Below are 17,648 nucleotides of genomic sequence, written 5' to 3'. Positions count from 1 at the left end.
TAACAGCAAGTTTCTTTTTTTATTTTATTTGGGTACTTAAAGCGTAGCAGGAGGGGAAACAACATCACTGGCTCATTACAGCCTAAAGGTACGCAAACAAGTTAAAGGTTTCAAACGGTTTTACATCACTCTTGGATACGTGACCATCTATCGCTGTGTTTATTTTATAAAGTTTTATTTTATTTTTACAGACAAACTGTGCAAGACCAAGATGCTATCCTTCAGATAATTTATAAAATAATAAACAATAAAAAAAAATCCAAGGCAACATTTATTGAGCTGTGTAACACAGTCCACTCCAGAGATGACAATGCTGTTGAACTTTGGGAACTTTGTCCTCGCGGTGCCTTTAGGAGTCCTTCTTCATCCCCTCCTCCCACATTATGTTCGCCGTCGCTTTCTTCGCTGTGGAACAAAAACATTACACTTTAGATGTAAGAGGCATACCTAAACAACTCTGCCTGTCTGTCTGTCTGTCAATAGGCCTACCTCAACAACACTATCTGTGTGTCTGCCTGTATGTCAAGAGACCTACCTCAACACCGTCTGCCTATCAAGAGGCCTACCTCAACAACACCGTCAGTCGGTCTGTCAGAGAAGCAGTCACAGACAATTTGACAATGAATGGTCAAGACCAGAGCATTCCAATAACTGTGATGCTGACCTTTTAAAAAATTGGACATATCAACAATGGCCATTTAAAATCTGTCAATGTGACAGGTTCACCGTTCCTCAATAATGCAATGAAGAAAACGTGTTACATTTCCGAAAACTGTGTGAACCCATTCCTCAACCTGTTGGAGTGAAAGGCATCACCGTCAGCTACTTTCTAAGAGCAGATGCTGCATATTTAATCCTTTAAAATGGTAAAGATAAATTCAAAAGGGCAAAAGCTGAGACGGTTTTAAAAAGGATTCATCGTATTTCAGAGAGACATTGAAAACAGATGCCCGGTGTGCCTACCTTCATCTTTGAACTTGTCCGCAGCCTCTGTCGCCTTGCCCTTGAGGTCCTTGGCTATGTTGTCAATCTTGGACTCGTGCTTGAGGAAGATGGGGCGGATGATCCGCGTGTATATCTGGATGGAGCCGTTAGAAGGAGTTGGAGCCATGCACCACACCAAGAAGGCACACTGAGGGGAAACAAACAAAAGAACGTTCTCACCCAATGCTTCCAGAAAACGCCGCCAAGAATAAATCTGAGTAAGTGCTCTAGCAAATTACACAAGCTGGCAGGCATGAGCTCCGTTGCCATGGAGATTTAGATGGGAAGGAAATAAGTACATCTGCTTCATACCAGCACATGATGGATGTAGATTAAGGAAGGAGATTAAGTTATTGAAGCGAGTCAATATAATGTTATAATTTAACATGCTTTTAATACCTTAACAATGAGCTACTGTGCCTTCAGAAAGTATTGCACCCCTGGACTTTTTCTAAATGTTGGTGTGTTACAGCCTGAACTTAAAATGTATTAAATATATTTTGTCGTCACTGGCCTAAACACAATTCCCAATAACGTCAAAGTGGAACTATGTAGAAATGTTTACAAATTAATTACAAATTAAAAGCTAATGTCTGGAGTCAATAAGTATTCAACTCCTTTGATATGGAAAGCCTAAATAAAGTTCAGGAGTAAAAATTTGCTTAACAAGTCACATAATAAGTTGCATGAACTCGCTCTGTGTGCAATAAGTGTTGTTTTATGTGTATCAATACAAAGATACAGGCATCCTTCCTAACTCAGTTGCCGGAGAGGAAGGAATCCGCTCAGGGATTTCACCATGAGGCCAATGGTGATTGTAAAACAATTACTGAGTTTAATAGCTGTGATAGAAAACTGAGGATGGATCAACAGCATTGTAGTTACTCCACAATACTAACCTAATTGACAAGAGTAAAAAGAAAGAAGCCTGTACAGAATAAAATATTCCAAAATATGCATCCTGTGTGCAACAAGGAAAAGTAATACTGCAAAAAATGTGGCAAAGCAATTAACTTTCTATCCTAAATGCTAACTTATGTTTGGGGAAAATCCAACACATTACGGAGTACCACTCCATATTTTCAAGGATTTTTTATTATTTCACCAGGTAGGCTAGTTGAGAACAAGTTTTAATTTACAACTGTGACCTGGCCAAGATAAAGCATAGCAGTGTGAATAGACAGCAACACAGAGTTGCACATGGAGTAAAAAATAAACAAGTCAATAACACAGAAAAAAAAGAAAAAATGAGTCTATATACATTGTGTGCAAAAGGCATGAGGTAGGTGAATAATTACAATTTTAGCAGATTAACACTGGAGTGATAAATGATCAGATGGTCATGTGCAGGTACTGGTGTGATACTGGTGTGCAAAAGAGCAGAACATTAAATAAATAAAAACAGTATGGGGATGAGGTAGGTAAATTGGGTGGGCTATTTACCGATGGACTATGTACAGCTGCAGCGATTGGTTAGCTGCTCAGATAGCAGATGTTTAAAGTTGGTGAGGGAGATAAGTCTCCAACTACAGTGATTTTTGCAATTCGTTCCAGTCACAGGCAGCAGAGAACTGGAAGGAAAGGCGGCCAAATGAGGTGTTGGATTCAGGGATGATCAGTGATATACACCTGCTGGAGCGAGTGCTACGGGTGGGTATTGCCATCGTGACCAGTGAACTGAGATAAGGCGGAGCTTTACCTAGCATGGACTTGTAGATGACCTGGAGCCAGTGGGTCTGGCGACGAATATGTAGCGAGCTGACTAGAGCATACAGGTCGCAGTGGTGGGTGGTATAAGGTGCTTTAGTAACAAAGCGGATGGCACTGTGATAAACTGCATCCAGTTTGCTGAGTAGAGTATTGGAAGCCATTTTGTAGATGACATCGCCGAAGTCGAGGATCGGTAGGGTAGTCAGTTTTACTAGGGTAAGCTTGGCGGCCTGAGTGAAGGAGGCTTTGTTGCGAAATAGAAAGCAGATTCTAGATTTGATTTTGGATTGGAGAGGTTTGATATGAGTCTGGAAGGAGAGTTTACAGTCTAGCCAGACACCTAGGTACTTATAGATGTCCACATATTCTAGGTCGGAACCATCCAGGGTGGTGATGCTAGTCGGGCGTGCGGTGCAGGCAGCGAACGGTTGAAAAGCATGCATTTGGTTTTACTAGCGTTTAAGAGCAGTTGGAGGCCACGGAAGGAGTGTTGTATGGCGTTGAAGCTCATTTGGAGGTTAGATAGCACAGTGTCCAAGGAAGGGCCAGAAGTATACAGAATGGTGTCGTCTGCGTAGAGGTGGATCAGGGAATCGCCCGCAGCAAGAGCAACATCATTGATATATATATAGAAAAGAGTTGGCCCGAGAATTGAACCCTGTGGCACCCCCATAGAGACTGCCAAAGGACCGGACAACATGCCCTCAGATTTGACACCCTGAACTGTGTCTGCAAAGTAGTTGGTGAACCAGGCAAGGCAGTCATTAGAAAAACCGAGGCTACCGAGTCTGCCGATAAGAATATGGTGATTGACAGAGTCGAAAGCCTTGGCCAGGTCGATGAAGACGGCTGCACAGTACTGTCTTTTATTGATGGCGGTTATGATATCGTTTAGTACCTTGAGCGTGGCTGAGGTGCACCTGTGACCGGCTCGGAAACCAGATTGCTCAGCGGAGAAGGTACAGTGTGATTCGAGATGGTCAGTGATCTGTTTGTTGACTTGGCTTTCGAAGACCTAGGCAGGGCAGGATGGATATAGGTCTGTAACAGTTTGGGTCCAGGGTGTCTCCCCCTTTGAAGAGGGGGATGACCGTGGCAGCTTTCCAGTCCTTGGGGATCTCAGACGATAGGAAAGAGAGGTTGAACAGGCTGGTAATAGGGGTTGCGACAATGGCGGCGGATAGTTTCAGGAATAGAGGGTCCAGATTGTCAAGCCCAGCTGATTTGTACAGGTCCAGGTTTTGCAGCTCTTTCAGAACATCTGCTATCTGGATTTGGGTAAAGGAGAAGCTGGGGAGGCTTGGGCGAGTAGCTGCAGGGGGGGGTGAAGCTATTGGCCGAGGTTGGAGTAGCCAGGAGGAAGGCATGGCCAGCCGTTGAAGTTTTCGATTATCATGGATTTATCGGTGGTGACCGTGTTACCTAGCCTGGGCAGCTGGGAGGAGGTGCTCTTGTTCTCCATGGACTTTACAGTGTCCCATAACTTTTTGGAGTTGGAGCTACAGGATGCAAATTTCTGCTTGAAAAAGCTGGCCTTTGCTTTCCTGACTGACTGGGTGTATTGGTTCCCGACTTCCCTGAACAGTTGCATATTGCGGGGACTATTCAATGCTATTGCAGTCCTCCACAGAATGTTTTTGTGCTGGTCGAGGGCAGTCAGGTCTGGAGAGAACCAGGGGCTATATCTGTTTTTAGTTCTGCATTCTTTGAATGGAGCATGCTTGTCTAAGATGGTGAGGAAGTTACTTTTAAAAGAATGACCAGGCATCCTCAACTGATGGGATGAGGTCAATATCCTTCCAGGATACCCGGGCCAGGTCGATTAGAAAGGCCTGCTCGCAGAAGTGTTTTAGGGAGCGTTTGACAGTGATTAGGGGTGGTCGTTTGACTGCGGACCCGTAGCGGATACAGGCAATGAGGCAGTGATCACTGAGATCCTGACTGAAGACAGCGGAGGGGTATTTGGAGGGCCAGTTGGTTAGGATAACGTCTATGAGGGTGCCCTTGTTTACAGATTTAGGGTTGTACCTGGTGGGTTCCTTGATGATTTGTGTGAGATTGAGGGCATCTAGCTTAGATTGTAGGACTGCCGGGGTGTTAAGCATATCCCAGTTTAGGTCACCTAACAGAACAAACTCTGAAGCTAGATGGGGGGTGATCAATTCAGAAATGGAGTCCAGGGCACAGCTGGGAGCGGATGGGGGTCAGTAGCAGGCGGCAACAGTGAGAGACTTATTTCTGGAGAGATTAATTTTTTTAATTAGTAGTTCGAACGGTTTGGGTATGGACCTGGAAAGTATGACATTACTTTGCAGGCTATCTCTGCAGTAGACTGCAACTCCTCCCCCTTTGGCAGTTCTATCTTGATGGAAAATGTTATAGTTGGGTATGGAAATCTCCAAATTTTTGGTGGCTTTCCTAAGCCAGCATTCAGACAAGGCAAGGACCTCAGGGTTGGCAGTGTGTTAAAGCAGTGAGTAAAACAAACTTAGGGAGGAGGCTTCTGATGTTGAAATGCATGAAACCAAGGCTTTTTCGATCACAAAAGTCAACAAATGAGGGTGCCTGGGGACATACAGGGCCTGGGTTACCTCCACATCACACGTGGAACAGAGGAGTAGGATGAGGGTGCGGCTAAAGGCTATCAAAACTGGTCACCTAGAGCGTTGGGGACAAAGAATAAAAGGAGCAGATTTCTGGGCGTGGTAGAATATATTCAGGGCATAATGCGCAGACAGGGGTACAGCGGACGTAAGCCCAGGCACTGGGTGATAAGAGGTTGTGTCTCTGGACATGCTGGTTGTAATGGGTGAGGTCACCGCATGTGTGGGAGGTGGGACAAAGGAGGTATAAAGAGTGGAACTAGGGGATCCATTGTAAACTAAAACAATGATAACTAACCTGAACAACAGTATACAAGGCATATTGACATTTGAGAGACATACAGCGAGGCATAAAGTAATCGCAGGTGTTGATTGGGAGAGCTAGCTAAAACAACAGGTGAGACAACAACAGCTAATCAGCTAACACAACAACAGCAGGTAAAATGGCGATGACTAGGCAGAGAGGGTCGGATTAACTACACACAGAGCCCGAGTTTGCGGCTGGGGCTGACGGATAAAAAAATAAATTGAATGGAATACCGTGATTAATGGACAGTCCAGCAGACATCAGATATGTAGCCAAGTGATCATAGTGTCCAGGGGGCAGCAGTAGATGAAACAGGGGAGCTGCCACTACGCTAGTGACACGGCGTTTAAAGTTAGTAGCCCTGGGCTAGTAGGAGCGTATGCTCCGACGGAGGCCGGGTGATGGCACAGAGGATGGAGTATTCAACGGCAGACCAGTCGTGGTGGTGCGGCAGGGCGCCGTGTCGACAGAGTTTGCTAGCCGGGAGATGTGCCTGGCTCACGGCTAACTGGTGCTAGCTTCGTGCCAGTGGCGTTAGCCACTATATCCAATCGGTAGCAGCCGTGATCCGGTGCCAAGGTCCAGAGTTTACAGCAAGGATCCGGTGGAGTTTTGGGCCCTAGCCGTGTATGAGTGGGGTTTGTGTGAACAGCTGAGTAGGCCGGGAGGTGGGCCTCGGGGATAGCTTCGGTACTGGGTGCCACAGTGAGCTAGCTAGCTGCAAGCTGTGAGCTAGCTAGCTGTAAGCTGTGAGCTAGCTAGCTGCACGCTGTGAGCTAGCTAGCTAGCTGCAAGCTAGCTGTGAAGATCAGAAGTAGTGGTCCAGGGATTACGGCAGGAATCCGGCATTGTTGTGGAGAGACAGTCCGATATTGGTAGACTAGCGAGTATTATCCAGGCTAAAAACAGGGCTGGTATCTGTGCAGAAGGTAAAAGCCGCTAGAAGTGGTTAACAATGACTAAATAGCTTGTAGCTAATTAGCTTCTGGAGATTCTTGAATGTGTTCTAAAATTGAAAATAATAGCGATTCCGTATCACATTGGGTGAGGCAGGTTACCGGAAGGTATAATCGAATAAAAAAATTGAAAATAAATTGAAATATATATATATTAAAAAAATATGAAAAATACAAAAGTACACGAGAGGACAAAACAAACACGTCTTCACTGCTACGCCATCTTGGATAGTGGTAACTGCATCATGTTATGGGTATGCTTGTAAATTGTTAAGGACTTGGGGAGGTTTAAAAAAATAAAGAAACAGAATGGAGCTAAGCACAGGCAAAATCCCAGAGGAAAACTTACTTCAGACTGCTTTCCACCAGACACTGGGAGATAAAAAAAAGAATTCAGCTGGACAAACCTAAAATACAAGGCCAAATCTAACCTGGAGTTGCTTACCAAGAAGACAGTGAATGTTCCTGAGTTATCTAGCAATGATCAACAACCAATTTGACAGAGCTTGAAGAATTTTGAAAATAATAAACAGGCAATTGTTGCACAATCCAGGTGGGGAAAGCTCTTAAGAGACTTCCCCAGAAAGACTCAAATCTGTAATTGCTGCCAAAAGGTTATAACATATTGACTCTGGGTTCAATACTTATCTAATCAAGATATTGGTGCTGAGAGATTAGTCCTTTTTTAGATTGGTTCAGATTCAGTTCGATTATAAAATAAAAACTTTTTTGATTTTGATTATTTAGGTTGAATGCTGTAACACCGAACAAAACTATAAAAGTTCCATGATGGTAGTGACTGCCCATTACTGCTCATGACTTATTAGCCATCGTGTCTACTTTAAAATATTTCAGTTGTTGTGTATTACATTGGTTTTATTTGATTACTTTATTTCAAACTAAGTCATCTCATCTCTATAGATCTGCTGTCTAACAAAAGTCACTTTTCTAGTTCTTCAAACTAAATAAGGCATACTTTCATTACAGCTGAATACCAACTATCACTTAGATCATGTATTTTCAGGTAGAGATGCCCGATACCCCTCAAAATAACGCACTCAGTCTCTTCTGTAGCAGGCATATAAGAAATACAGACCGGACAAGTAGATAAGAAATGGATTATGGTCATTATAGTTAATTACCACGTTTTATGAGCTAAACTATGTAGAACATTGGCCTGTTGATCTGATAAACACTAACCGGTCAAAAGTTTTAGAACACCTACTCATTCAAGGGTTTTTCTTTATTTTTACTATTTTCTACATTGTAGAATAATATTGAAGACATAAAAACTATGAAATAACACATATGGAATCATGTAGTAACCAACATATGCTGAGCACTTGTTGGCTAATCCCAAAATTTGGGAGGCCAGGTCATATGATGCTGCACTCCATCACTGTCCTTCTTGGTAGAATAGCCCTTACACAACCTGGAAGTGTGTTGGGTCATAAGTCCTGTTGAAAAACAAATGATAGTCCCACGAAGCCCAAACCAGATGCGATGGCATATCGCTGCAGAATGCTGTGGTAGCCATGCTGGTTAAGTGTGCCTTGAATTCTAAATACATCACTGACAGTATCACCAGCAAAGCACCATAACACCTCCTCTTCCATGCTTCATGGTGGGAAATACACATGTGGAGATAATCTGTTCACCCACACTGCATCCCACAAAGACACGGCAGTTGGAACCAAAAACCTCCAATTTGGACTCCAGACAAAATAACACATTTCCACCGATCTAATGTCCATTGCTCGTGTTTTTTGGCCCAAGCAAGTCTCTTCTTCTTATTGGTGTCTTGTAGTAGTGTTTTTTTTTTGCAGCAATTTGACCATAAAGGCATGTTTTCCTCTGAACAGTTGGATGTTAATATGTGTCTGTTACTTGAACTCTTAAGCATTTATTTAGGCTGTAATTTCAGAGGCTGGTAACTCTACTGAATTTATCCTCTGCACCAGAGGTAACTCAGGGTCTTCCATTTCTGTGGCGGTCCTCATGAGACACAGTTTCATCATAGCGCTTGGATGTTTTTTGCAACTGCACTTGGAGAAACTTTCAAAAGTTCTTTAAATTTTCCGGATCAACTGAACTTTGTTTTAAAGTAATGATGGACTGTTGTTTCTCATTGCTTATTTGAGCTGTTCATGCCATAATATGGACTTAGCCCTATTTTGTAAAAGACCATCTTCTATATACCCCGCTACCTTGTCACAACACAACTGATTGGCTCAAATGCATTAAGAATGAAAGAAATTCCACAAGTTAACTTTTAACAAGGCCCACCTGTTAAATGAAATGCATTCCATGTGACTACCTCATTAAGCTGGTTAAGAGAATGCCAATAGTGTGCAAAGCTGTCATCAAGGCAAAGGGTGACTATTTGAAGAATCTCAAATATAACATTTTATGATTTGTTTAGCACTTTTTTGGTTACTACATGATTCCATATGTGTCATTTCATAGTTTTGGTGTCTTCACTATTATTCTACTATGTATAAATAGTCAAAATAAAGAAAAGGTATGTGTTCTAAAACTTTTAACCAGTAGTGTAGCTCCAGAGAAACTCTATTGCGTGCATTGAGTGATTTAGTCATTTAAAACAAACAAAAAAGAACTGCAATGTTTTTTCTTCATTAATTGTTTTACACATTTTAGCATTGTTCTTCTACTTTGACATTAGTTTTGTGTAGATCGTAGACAAAATTAGAATTAAAACTATTTTAATCCCACTAACAACAAAATGTGGGAAAAGTCAAGGGGTGTGAATACTTTCTGAAGGTACTGTAAGTGATTTATTTTCAGAATTCACACCTTTTGAAGTTGAAAACATTTCAGCCAATTATTTAACTATGGAGTGTGTTTGGATGTTGGCAACTGTGTGCAGAAGGTTTTACAATAGCAGGACAGTTTGACAAATGAGGGTGTGTGCACTGCACATCATGCCCTCAATGTTAATCTCATCAAATAGTATCAAAGATTAGGAAACCACTGTTACTTCAGGACCTTGAGGTTAAGGACAAACACCAGTATGCATTACCTTTCCCATGTAGTAAAATGGGAACCAGGACAGGAAGATGTCAGCAAAGAACTCTGCCACGCTGAACACTCCATACACCACCCAGTAGGTCAGCCATTTTGTGTCATCATCTTTGGTTTCACTCTCAATGGCTTTGATCCTGCAATTAAAGGATAAGTCCATGTTAGCGACAGGATGCCTAGAAGCATAATGGAAAAGTATTATACAAGATGACATGAACACACTGAGCAGATTTCATAACAAACACAAATTCGCATTGATTTTATATTTGGGAAAGAATAGCCAGGCTGTTAAGCTACAGGCTAAAGAAAGAACATAATAGATACCATACGGCCTGACAACTAGGTTTCCATGGTAATATTTTAACTCACGAGTGGGAGTTCAGAGCAAATTGTGAGTCTTGTCTCAATGTTTCGCATGCCAAATAAGAGTGAGTGTTCCATTTTTATCTTTGAACAGCATTTGCGTTGTTTCACTGTGTGCGCTGACGTTTGTAAACTCATCCATATCTAAACAAGTTATGAATTGAATAATATAACTTGTTGTACAAGGATAACACTATACGTCAGAGTTCAGTTGAACTTTGTCCAGACATGCAGAGTTAATCACAAGGAGCAACTGTGGTTGGGACCAACTGAAATGACTGAGTCACTTACATTTTGTTTCTGTGGTTAATCATGTGCATCTGGATTTTCCTCTCTGTGCTTATTGCCCAGTCTCTTGCAACACTCCACAAGAGCAGCAGTAGTCTCATGGCTGCTTTTCCCCACATTTGGGCCTACATGTTGAATAACTAAAATATTGTACTCATTGCAGATCCATAAGGTAAGTGTGACTGGGAGAAAATGTGATCTCCTCACCCAGAGGAGTGATTTTATATCATTCCGTTGGAGTTTGATTAGATCATCCACACCAAAAAAAGTGTTAGATTGTGACATTTTAATGTTTCAACGTTTTTTTGCACAATAGAGAGCGGAACCGCAACACAAAGTAGCCAGTTAATCATGTGGCAATACATTTAATAGGATTACGGCTATAGCATATTGCTGCACTAGGTATTTTACGCAACTGTAGACACAGGAAACCATACATTACTACCTTATGAAAGATGCCTTTAACCCATAACAGTTTAAGCCTCTGGGAGGAGGGGGGGGGGGGGGGTTCTACTATGCTATATGGAATTGTTTTAAGGTCATACAAGGATAATCTTGGTATTTGATTTTGAATTTTAAGACCCCTTAATGCATAATATAATAATTAAATATTTTAATAATTATTTTTGTCCTTACTGCCATTAGCCCATACAAACGCATTCACTACATGGAACAACAGATTGTAGTCCGCTGCCCCACTCAAAAAAAACGTTTGTTCTTTAGTGTCTGTCCTATAGGCCAAATCGTTCGGACGCTACAGACGATTTTGAGAGAGATTTCCGGGACGTCTCATGGTGCGACAAACACCGCTCTAGCTCTGCCACCTTTCACCGCAGACACGGAAATGCAACGTTGGCGGATGTGGTGGATTGAGCCGCAACCAATGCAAAATAAAAAACATCTCTCTAGTTGAAATTGACATATTCTTATGGGGATTTTTGTATTGTGCTAATTAGATTTCCGCTGAGGCGAGAACATCGACTCTAGTTTTTTTAAAGGTGATATCAAACACACACCCGACCTGCAGACAAAATTGTCTACAATTGGACCTTAGTTAGTATGTAACAACTTGTAGTAAAATGCTGCTGGCATATTGCCGAGTACTTTACCAGTGCCATTCAAAGAATCCTGACTCTCAAGCTAATAGTAAGGTAAACATGCACTTTGGACCCAGACATTATTCTTCAACATGGGCTACTGTATGACTAACGTTACATTGGTAACACCCATCAAGCAAAATGTGTTTAAAATTATTCACAAGATCAAATAGGCTCTCTCCGTGCAAAGTGGGCGATTGATTCCCCGTTGGGCCTTGTTTTCTGTGGGCAATGTTGAAATAGCGTAGTGATATTGTGTTCATGCTATTGGGCGTGCGTGTGAGGAACAGGGTAGGGTGGGTCATATATGACGCAATTCATTTTTTTTTTTTGGCCCAGAACAGGGCAGCAACAATTTTATATTTGGATTGCTATCCTAAATGACCAATTTATGAGAAGAAAAAGACTTACGATATGTAGGCTGGATAAACAAATCCGATGAGGTTGCACAGTAGGGAGGCTCCATACCCAATAACCAGGTAAATTGCGAGAATGACGACGACAACTGCAAGATAATAACATCTGTTTATTAGCCTACAGGCTACAAATATGTCATCGATTAATATAAGTGATTGTCTAAATATCATCTAGTCAAACAATAAAAATGGTGTACAGTATGCTCATGTGGAAACGTATTGTATTCTGACAAAGCCCATCAAAACGTACAACAATTTATTTGATCAGAATATTGACTTGACGTTATTTGTCAAAATAACAAACTGTGCCACGACCGATGCAGGCTGTGTTACCAGAACTCTTACAGCATACCCTCATTTTCTTTTCAATAAATAGATCCCTTGTGCTCGCTCCCCCCATCTCATAACAGCAAAATACTTACCGATTGCGATGTAGGCCCTGTTTACTCCAGTTTTAGCTTCTATCTTTGCCAATGCATCGGTCATGAAATTTTTTTCATGAAGAAACTTGTCGAATCTCTCTTTTATGTCCTGTACCATTGCTGCCATGATTTTCGTGTTGTATGGTGCTGGTTGGCTATTGAACTGCGACACCCATGCAACTCTATCCTGCTTCTTCTCGCTGTTCAGAGTAAATGAATGGAAGCACGGCCAGAATCACACTGAACGATACGTCACTGCAATATGTCTACAGCCACACCCAATACTTTGATGACATTGCTAAATTGTATAAAATCAAATTGTATTTGTCACATGCGTCTTAAACAACAGGTGTAGACTAAACGTGACATGCTTACTTATAGGGCCTTTCCAACCATTCCAGTGTTTTACTTGCTATATTGTATTTACTTTGCCACCATGGCCTTTTTTTTGCCTTTACCTCCCTTATCTCACCTCATTTGCTCACATCGTATATAGACTTGTTTATACTGTATTATTGACTGTATGTTTGTTTTACTCCATGTGTAACTCTGTGTCGTTGTATGTGTCGAACTGCTTTGCTTTATCTTGGCCAGGTCGCAATTGTAAATGAGAACTTGTTCTCAACTTGCCGACCTGGTTAAATAAAGGTGAAATAAAAAAAAAAATATATATATAGAAAAATAATAACACAAGCAATAAATACACAATGACAAACGATTTTCTATATACACGGGGTATTTGTATTTGTATTTATTATGGATCCCCATTCTCTGCTGCCTTATCAGCAGCTACTCTTCCTTGGGTCCAGCAAATTAAGTACTAAATCCATGTGTATGTACAGTGTGTATGTTATCTTGTGTGTGTGTGTGCATGTGTCTGTGCCAACGTTTGTGTTGCTTCACAGTCCCCGCTGTTCCAGAAGGTGTTTTTTTAAATCTGTTTTTTAAATCTAATTTTACTGCTTGCGTCAGTTACTTGATGTGGAATAGAGTTCCTTGTATTCATTGCTCTATGTAGTACAGTGTGCCTCCCATAGTCTGTTCTGGATTTGGGGACTGTGAAGAGACCTCTTGTGGCATGTCTTGTGGGGTATGCATGGGTGTACGATGCATTCAGGTGCATTCAACATGTGCATTCAACACCTCTCATAAATAAAAGTAGTGCATTCAACATGTCAATACCTCTCATAAATAAAAGTAGTGATGAAGTCAATCTCTCCTCCACTTTCAGCCAGGAGAGACTGACATGCATATTATTAACATTAGCTCTCTGTGTACATCCAAGGGCCAGCCGTGCTGCCCTGTTCTGAGGCCCAGCCGTGCTGCCCTGTTCTGAGGCCCAGCTGTGCTGCCCTGTTCTGAGGGCCAGCCGTGCTGCCCTGTTCTGAGGGCCAACCGTGCTGCCCTGTTCTGAGGGCCAGCCGTGCTGCCCTGTTCTGAGGGCCAGCCGTGCTGCCCTGTTCTGAGGGCCAGCCGTGCTGCCCTGTTCTGAGGGCCAGCCGTGCTGCCCTGTTCTGAGGGCCAGCCGTGCTGCCCTGTTCTGAGGGCCAGCCATGCTGCCCTGTTCTGAGCCAATTGCAATTTTCCTAAGTCCTTTTTTGTGGCACCTGACCACACGACTGAACAGTAGTCAAGGTGCAACAAAACTAGGGCCTGTAGGACCCTGCCTTGTTGATAGTGTTGTTAAGGCAGAGCATCGCTTTATTATAGACAGACTTCTCCCCATCTTAGCTACTACTGCATCGATATGTTTTAACCATGACAGTTTACAATCTAGGGGTACTCCAAGCAGTTTAGTCATCTCAACTTGCTCAATTTCAACGTAATTTATTACAATATTTAGTTGAGGTTTAGGGTTTGTTGAGTGTTTTGTTCCGAATACAATGCTTTTAAATTTAGAAATATTTAGAGCTAACTTATTCCTTGCCACCCACACTGAATCTAACTGCAGTTCTTTGTTGAGTGTTGCAGTCATTTCATTCGCTGTAGTAGCTGACGTGTATAGTGTTGATGTGACGGATGTGAAATGGCTGGCTAGTTAGTGGTGGTGCGCGCTAATAGCGTTTCAATCGGTGATGTCACTTGCTCTGAGACCTTGAAGGCAAGGGCCGTGGTTTTGTGGAGCAATGGGTAACGATGCTTCGTGGGTGACTGTTGTCTGTGTGCAGAGGGTCCCTGGTTCGAGCCTGGGTATGGGCGAGGGGATGGACGTAATGTTATAATGTTACATTGAGTCATCCGCGTACATAGACAATCTGGCTTTACTCAAAGTCAGTGGCATGTCGTTAGTTAAAATTGAAAAAAGCAAGGGGCCTAAAACAGGGGAATTCCTGATTCTAACTGGATTATATTTGAGAGGCTTCCATTAAAAAACACCCTCTGTGTTCTGTTAGACAAGTACCTCTTTATCCACATTATAGCAGGGGGTGTAAAGCCATAACACATAAGTTATTCCAGCAGCAGACTATGATCGATAATGTCAAAAGCTGCACTGAAGTCAATCAAGACAGCCCCCACAATCACTTTAGCATCAATTTCTCTCAGCCAATCATCAGTCATTTGTGTAAGTGCTGTGCCAGTATCGAGTCGATGTGCAAGGGTACGTACGAGGTAATTGAGGTATATATTGTACCAGTCAAAAGTTTGGACACTTACTCATTCAAGGGTTTTTCTTTATTTTTACTATTTTCTACATTGTCTGCACTATTATTCTACAACAAAACAATTAAATAACACATATTGGAATCATGCAGTAACCAAAGATGTGTTAAACAAATCAAAATATATTTCAGATTCTTCAAAGTAGCCACCCTTTGCCTTGATGACAGCTTTGCACACTCTTGGCATTCTCTCAATCAGCTTCACCTGGAATGCTTTTCCAACAGTCTTGAAGGAGTTCCCACATATGCTGAGCACTTGTTGGCTGCTTTTCCTTCACTCTGCGGTCCAACTCATCTCAAACCATCTCATTTGGGTTGAGATTGGGTGATTGTGGTGGCCAGATCATCTGATGCAGGACTCCATCACTCTCCTTGGTCAAATAGCCCTTACACAGCCTGGAGGTGTGTTGTCATTGTCCTGTTGAAAAGCAAATGATAGTCCCTCTAAGCGCAAACCAAATAGGATGGCGTATCACTGCAGAATCCTGTGGTAGCCATGCTGGTTAAGTATGCCTTGGATTCAAAATAAATCACTGACAGTGTCACCAGCAAAGCACCATCACACCTCCTCCTCCATGCTTCACTCTGTGAATTACACATAAGGAGATCATCCAATCACCTACTCTGCATCTCACAAAGACACAGCGGTTGGAACCAAAAATCTCAAATTTGGACTCATCCAGACCAGAGGACAGATTTCCACTCGTCTAATGTCCATTGCTCGTGTTTCTTGGTCCAAGCAAGTCTCTTCTTATTATTAGTGTCCCTTAGTAGTGGTTTCTTTGCAGGAATTCGACCATGAAGGCCTGATTGACGCAGTCTCTGAACAGTTGATGTTGAGATGTGTCTGTTACTTGAAACTTTTGAAGCATTTTTTTGGGCTGCAATCTGAGGTGCAGATAACTCTAAGTCCTCTGCAGCAGAGGTAACTCCGGGTCTTCCTTTCCTGTGGCGGTCCTCACAAGAGCCAGTTTCATCAGCGCTTGATGGTTTTTGCATCTGCACTTGAAGAAAATGTAGAAGTTCTTGAAATTTTCCAGATCAACTGACCTTTGTCTTAAAGTATTGATGGACTGTCATTTCTCTTTGCTTATTTGAGCTGTTCTTGCCATAATAGGGTTATCTTCTGTATACCACCCCTACCTTGTCACAACACAACTGATTGGCTCAAACGCACTAAGAAGGAAAGAAATTCCACAAATTAACTTTTAACAAGGCACACCTGTTAATTGAAATGCATTCCAGGTGACTACCTCATGAAGCTGGTTGAGAGAATGCCAAGAGTGTGCAAAGCTGTCAAGGCAAAGGGTGGCTATTTGATTTTGATATGATTATGTATTTTGATTTGTTTAACACTTTTTTTGGTTACTACATGATTCCATATGTGTTATTTCATAGTTTTGATGTCTTCGCTATTATTCTACGATGTAGAAAATAGTACAAATAAAAACCCTTGAATGAGTAGGTGTTCTAAAACCTTTGACCGGTAGTGTAGCTCTAGAGAAACTGTGCAATGTGTGCATTGAGCTCACAGGAAGGGGAAAACGAACAAATTGGAATTCAAATTATTGAACAGACATGAGTAAATTAGTTGTTTAAAAAATGAAAAAAGAACCCCAATTATAATAAAGAAAAACCCTTGAATTAGTAGGTGTGTCCAAACGTTTGACTGGTACTGTATGTACATATAGGTACGGATGAAGTTACTAGGCAACAGGATAGATAGATGCACTGTAACAGCAGTTTATGTGATGAGTCAAAATAGTTAGTGCAAAAAGAGTCAATGAAGATAGTCCAGGTAGTTATTGTTTAACTATTTTTAACTAACTAGTAGTCTTATGGCTTGGGGGTAGAAGCTGTTCAGGGTCCTGTTTTCTCCAGACTTAGTGCATCGGTATCGCTTGCCGTGCGGTTGCAGAGAGAACAGGCTATGACTTGGGTGGCTGGAGCCTTTAACCATTTTTTATATGATAGATTTTTCTACTACAGCCAAGTCACACATATCTCCTTTATAAAACATTTAATATGCCTACACATTAATATGTCAGCCTATGAAAACACATACTATTTATAATGTCTATAATGTCATATATATATAATGCCATATAACCTAATATTTGTTTTATTTTATTCATATGCATGTTCATTCAAAAAGGTCAATCCCAGGGTTCACTGACATTCTGCCATTCATATCCTAAAAGAGCATCCAACTTTCAAATGACTGTCACAAATGAGAGGTAATTTTGTCTATTTTATTGAATTAAACAACTGTTAATATCCACACGTGTAGATGAGGGCAGTAGACTGAATAAATGGTTGTAGCTGTATAATGGTTTAGTGCTTTCACAGGTCGCTTGCCTCTCACAATATAATATATATAATAATTTATAAGGGCACGTATAACAATATTCTATATATTTTATTACTAGAACAAGTTTATCTTATTCCTATAATAATGTAATTGTGGCCAAGGATATCGCATGTTATTTATTGTGATTACTGCTAATGAGAAACTGTTCTAATGCCACTGGGATGTCCGCGTATAAAATGTCATTTACATGGCTACACAGGCCTCGCCTCTTCCTCAATAATGTCTAGTTGTCTACTTTATAATCTTGCTCGAATATCTTTGCTTACCGTTTCCTTGTTTTTGTCAACCAAACTTAATACATTGTGCTCGAGTTATTGTGCGTCTTGATTGGTTAGAATATTTTGACAGGCCATCATTTAGCCTAATAAGGTACCACCTACTCAACGTGGCCAGCCTTCCCTGATATACGATTGGATAATAACGTTCCCT

At 41.6% G+C, this 17,648-nt stretch overlaps 1 protein-coding gene across 1 annotated transcript; it reads right to left on the bottom strand.

The window, feature by feature from the left end:
• reep5 (receptor accessory protein 5) lies at positions 1–12,411 on the bottom strand. Its single transcript, XM_046290578.1, has 5 exons — positions 12,189–12,411; positions 11,762–11,855; positions 9,601–9,739; positions 964–1,132; positions 1–405 (listed from the first exon to the last, which is right to left on the bottom strand). The coding sequence occupies exons 1-5, from the start codon at positions 12,313–12,315 to the stop codon at positions 350–352; spliced, it is 585 nt and encodes a 194-aa protein (XP_046146534.1). The 5' UTR covers positions 12,316–12,411; the 3' UTR covers positions 1–349.
• Positions 12,412–17,648: the final 5,237 nt, after the last annotated feature.

This window comes from Oncorhynchus gorbuscha, linkage group LG11, assembly GCF_021184085.1.
Source record: "Oncorhynchus gorbuscha isolate QuinsamMale2020 ecotype Even-year linkage group LG11, OgorEven_v1.0, whole genome shotgun sequence".
Lineage (NCBI taxonomy): Eukaryota > Metazoa > Chordata > Actinopteri > Salmoniformes > Salmonidae > Oncorhynchus > Oncorhynchus gorbuscha.
The sequence above is the reverse complement of the archived record's forward strand: the minus strand, read 5'-3'. Positions and strand labels throughout refer to the sequence as shown.

What these genes read in the sequence shown, in the direction of transcription:
- reep5 (XM_046290578.1), bottom strand. Translation starts at nt 12,315, where the DNA reads ATGGCAGCAATGGTACAGGACATAAAAGAGAGATTCGACAAGTTTCTT. An exon ending in CAGGGCCTACATCGCAATCG is followed by an intron (nt 11,856 to 12,188) that starts GTAAGTATTTTG and finishes ATTATCTTGCAG; the next exon opens with TTGTCGTCGTCATTCTCGCA. An exon ending in CATTTTACTACATGGGAAAG is followed by an intron (nt 1,133 to 9,600) that starts GTAATGCATACT and finishes GTTTCCCCTCAG; the next exon opens with TGTGCCTTCTTGGTGTGGTG.